Raw genomic sequence first — 5301 nt, forward strand, 5'->3', positions numbered from 1 at the left:
AAGGGAGGGGAAGGGAAAGGAGAGATTCATTTTTTAAAATTAATTTACAACAATACTTCATCTTTTTCCTGCTTTCTTACAATGCACAGATCTTAACCATAAGACAGAAGTTGTAGGAATGGGTAAAAGGAGAAACTTCATCTCATGTAAACTTTGCTGGGAGCTTCTTTTCAAAGGAAAAAAAAGACAATTAGTTACCAATCCAGGGTTGCAATCCCTCCCCCCCCCACCTGTTCCCCAATTATTCAAAACATTGTTTGCTTTCTGTAAAAGAGGTGTTAAAAATATTTCTCCTACACTGGGAGGTAATTTAAATGATGAATTTAAGTATTTTTACAAGCATTTTAATAAACCTTCACTAGGCGAAACTGATTATTAATGTGATTGCACAGGTCATAGTGTCATTTGGTATTCAGATTAAGGGAAAACAAGATGCCGATTTTTAGCAGTTTTATATAGTTTATAACTAATTTGACATATTCAGACCTTTAATCATTTTGAAAGGAATGGAATATTTGAAATCAAGAGGTGAAATGCTTTTATAGTTGCAAAGGAAGAAGCCAACAGATAGCATACATTTCAAGGAACATGGATTAAAGGTAGATCCTAATATATCATTTCGTCCCATGCAGTACCTTATGCTTGAAAAATACACCTTGTGGCTCTTTCACTATCAGTTTGTTTCTATTTATTTTCTATATCTAGTGAAGACTAAGGAAGATCATCATAATGAAAAAAGAGTGCATTGTTAGGTATATTTTCTTCCAAATGTGGGTATCTGCTGCCTTCTTGTGGAAATGATTGATATTTCTTTCTTTCTTTTAAAAGCAGAGCAGCACATTTGCAGTTTGACAACTATCCTGTTTAATGTCTTCTAAATTTGAAAAAAAAGAATCAGCCTTCAGACTTTTTTTTAATTGTCTTTGAGGTTTTATGGGCATATAAAAAGGGGTTGCCCAGGAATTTATAGTGAGCAGACGGCAAAGCGCTTGTCAAAGGACTCTGTATCCCATCCAACAAGCATTGTGCCTTAACTATTGTTCATTTGCTTGTGGCAAAGGCTAAACAAGCTTGTTCTGTATCTTTTTCATTCACTCTGGATCTATTGAACTCTATATTTTATCAATGCCTTACTGTGGAAATGAGGGTTAGATTCTGGCAATCTCACATTAGATATACTATTAGTCCTCATGCCTGTGCTTCCTATCTATCCTAACATGAATATCAATCTTGCAAGGCAATGGTGGGTTCCTACTGGTTCGGAGCAGTTCGATGCACCCACAAGCGAACCAGCAGTAATGCCTGCCAGAACCCACCCTTGCTGCAAGGCTTAAAGTTTTTCTCCCTTCCTTTCCCTTTTACTTTCCAGAGAACTTAGAAAGTTCCCTTCTGCAACACTTTTCGTGTGATATGAGCCTTGGTGGTGCAGTGGTTAGAATGCAGTACTGCAGGCTATTTCCTCTGATTTCTGGCTAAAGTTCAGCAGTTCAATCCTCACTGGCTAAGGTGGACTCAGCCTTCCATCCTTCCAAGGTGGGTAAAATGAGGACCCAGATTGTTGGGAGCAATATGCTGACTCTGTAAACCACTTAGAGAGGGCTGTAAAGCACTGTGAATGGGGTATATAAGTATAAGTGCTATTGCTATATAAATGCAGATTCTCTAATTTGTGATCCTTCCTCCTGTCTCCCAATCCATTTGTACATGCCATTACAGCTCCCCACCACAATCATACCTTTAACCAACCCTGTGATATAGGCTGACTGAGAGATAGGGCAAAACAAGCCTATCATGAGTTGTTCATCAAAACAACTCAATGTAGTAAACACTGACAAATATAGTAAACACTGACAGTGAGAACAATCAAACAAGGAAAGAGCTTGCCTTTGGCAGTTGTGGGAGCTTCATCATTGGAGGCTTTCAAGAAGAGACTGGACTGCCATTTGTCAGAAATGGTATAGAGTGTCCTGCTTGGGCAGGGGGTTGAACTAGATGTTCTACAAGGACTCTTCCAACTCTGTTAATCTAATCTTACATCCAAAATTTGCTGAACCTGAGACCACGAGAAGTTCTCCTTCCCCCTCCTTCTCCAACTGGGCAGAGGAAGACCATCAACCTAGATGACTTGCCCAAAATTACAACAGAAATTAAAGTCAAGGCTCCAACATTAGCATAAACATCACATCCATTTCCTTCAGTGAATTTACCTTTCAAGCACTTTTTTTTACACAGATATCTTTTCACAGAAAAAGAAGGTGCCTATTTCAACTTGTCGACTCACACTTGCCCAGAGCTCTCACCTATTTTTCTGAGCTGCCTAGAATACAATCAGAATTTTAAAAAATACGCAAACATTGAAAGTAAAGATAGGAAATTGGAAGCATTAATCTTTTAATCTTCTGTTTAAACAACACGTGAACCTCTCCAGAAGTTCAGTATTCTAAGTGATTATGGTTTTGAAGTAAAGGGGGGGTTGATGTGCTTAAAAACTCTTGTTATAGGAATTTCAAATATTGGTATGGAGTGTGATTGGTACAATTGGTTTTAATCCTTGGCTGAATAGATATCTGAACATGACTGGCTTTATGGACATTGTAGAGATAAAAGAGAGAACAGGTATCCTTTTAAATGGGCTGTTTGGGGGGAGGGAAGAGAATTACATGTTGCACAATACATTTGCTGTTTAGATAAAAGCACACTTTAAATGTATATTTAGATTCAAATCATAGCAAAGGCTAATTTTAAAATGTTAGGTACGTGAATGTAATCTGTATGTATAAACATATTTATCTCCTGAATAATGTTTTTATTATGATGATGAGTCACATAGTCAGCCAGATGTTTAAATTGAATTTGGTATTTTACTTACAGTATCAAATCCTTCCCAAAGACTTATGGTAAGCAAATGTTCTTCAAGAGTGTTAAAGATATTATTATTATTATAATCTTTATTCATTAAACATGAAACTCAGTCATCTGAACATTCAAAAATGCATTACAAATACCAGTGACTGGTGCTAATGGTTGATATGGTTTGCTGCCAGCGTCCTAGGTATCAACCAAGTACCTTCTTAAAATATAAGATGTTCCGAGTAGCCCAGTTTTTTGCAGTTCCACTGGTGTTATTGCAGGAAGCTGTAATTTGGGGATGTATCTTGTAAAATTCTTGGACATGGTGCCAAGTTCCCCAATGACAATGCGTATCACTGTTACATGCGTCATCCATAGCCATGTAGTTTCGATGGCCAGGTCACGATATTTCATTGTTTTTTCTAGTTCTTTTTCTTCGATTCTGGTATCTCCAGGAACAGCGATATCAATAAACTGTACACTTTGGCCCTGTACAATCATGACATCTGGTATGTTGTGCTCCAAAGGACGAACCATTTGTATTTGAAAGCCCCACAAAATCTTCACCTTCTCTTTTTCGATAACTTTTTCCATTTTATGCTCCCATGACTTTCTGGATACAGGTAAATCATATTTTTTACATAATGACGAGTGGATTAATTTAGCAACTCGGTCGTGTCTAGCTTTGTAATCAGTTTGTGCAAATTTGCTGCATTCACATATTAAATGTGAAACAGTTTCGACTTTGTTATTGCAAAGTCGGCAGTTTGGGTTGTCAGTGGATTTTTGTATCTTCGCTTTCATGGCATTAGTTTGTAGTGCTTGTTCTTGAGCTGCCAGTATTAAACCTTCCATTTCTTTCTTGATAGTTCCCATCTTAAGCCATGTCCATGTCAAGTTGTCATCACATTTTCCTTCAATGTTTTTCAAGTGCTGTCCATGCAAAGCTTTGGTTTTCCATTTATTTCCTCCTGGATCCACAGCTGACTTTTGAACACCATTTGTCAGCTGTGACCAGGGGGGCATTTGCCCAGGTTCGCCTGGTGCACCAGTTGCACCCCTACCTGAACCGGGAGGCTCTCACAACAGTCACTCGTGCCTTTGTGACCTCTAGGCTGGAGTACTGCAATGTGCTCTACATGGGTCTGCCCTTGAAAAGTATTCAGCGACTTCAGCTAGTCCAGAATGCGGCCACGCGAGCGATCGTGGGTGCACCTCGTTTCACCCACATAACACCTATCCTCCACGAGCTGCACTGGCTACCTGCCGATCTCCGGGTACGCTTCAAGATGCTACTTGTCACCTACAAAGCCCTTCATGGTAGTGGATCTGGGTACTTGAGAGACCGCCTACTGCCAATTACCTCCACTCGACCAATTAGATCCCATAGATTAGGCCTCCTCCGAGTTCCATCAGCCGGTCAATGTCGACTGGCAACCACGCGGAGGAGAGCCTTCTCGGAGGCAGCTCCGACCCTATGGAACGAACTCCCCGTGGAGATTCGTACCCTCACCACCCTCCAGACCTTCCGCATAGCCCTTAAAACCTGGCTGTCCCAACAGGCCTGGGGCTAAAGACCTCAACCCCACCCGAATTGTATGAATGTTGTGCTTTTAACGATGTACTGTCTTATGTGTTTAATCTGTTTGTCCTCCCTTCCTTTTGAACTGTGAGCCGCCCTGAGTCCCCCCAGGGAAAAGGGCGGCATATAAATAAACTACCTATACCTATACCTATACCTATACCTATTATTTAATCTGTCATCTAGCTGTTTTTCTTTGTATTCTGCCTTATGGTAAGCAAATGTTCTTCAAGGGTGTTAAAGATATTATTATTATTATTATTATTATTATTATTATTATTATTATTATTATTATTATTATACAATTGTATCACAGCGGCCAGTTGTTTCGCTGGATTTGGCATTGGTTACTAGTCGGGCCCCACCCAGGGGCCTAGGACGTCGTAACGTATTTTCGTAATATGCGTGCAGATCCAAGCAGTGCAGCTTTTTGCATTTGACTGATGGTGATTTTGTCAATTTTTAACTGTTTTAAATGTAATTCCAGTGCTTTTGGAATAGCACCCAGTGTGCCAATTACCACTGGAATTACCACTGCTGGTTTGTGCCATAGTCGTTGAATTTCGATTTTTAAGTCCTGGTATCTTGCGATTTTTTCAAGTTCCTTCTCGGCGACCCTGCTATCACCTGGTATTGCGATGTCTATGATTGTGACCTTATTTTTCTCAACCAGTGTGATGTCTGGTGTATTATGCGCCAGTATTTTGTCGGTTTGTATACGGATTATTATTAATATATATATATAATATATAATTATTATTGTACAATTGTATCACAGCGGCCAGTTGTTTCGCCGGATTTGGCATTGGTTACTAGTCGGGCCCCACCCAGGGGCCTAGGACATCGTAACGTATTTTCGTAATATGCGT

At 39.7% G+C, this 5301-nt stretch overlaps 1 protein-coding gene across 1 annotated transcript; it reads right to left on the reverse strand.

The window, feature by feature from the left end:
* Positions 1-2296: 2296 nt before the first annotated feature.
* Positions 2297-3804, reverse strand: LOC148045802 (uncharacterized; the record flags this gene model as incomplete). The annotated part of the gene is made up of 2 exons (XM_087714366.1): positions 2297-2317; positions 3118-3804. Coding segments are annotated over 2 exons (708 nt in total), but the record flags the coding sequence as incomplete, so codon positions are not given.
* Between the last annotated feature and the right edge of the window lie 1497 nt (positions 3805-5301).

This window comes from Thamnophis sirtalis, unplaced genomic scaffold (genome assembly GCF_051295495.1).
Source record: "Thamnophis sirtalis isolate CommonGarterSnake01/CBP01778 unplaced genomic scaffold, rThaSir2_p1.2 scaffold_4, whole genome shotgun sequence".
In the NCBI taxonomy this organism is placed as follows: domain Eukaryota; kingdom Metazoa; phylum Chordata; class Lepidosauria; order Squamata; family Natricidae; genus Thamnophis; species Thamnophis sirtalis.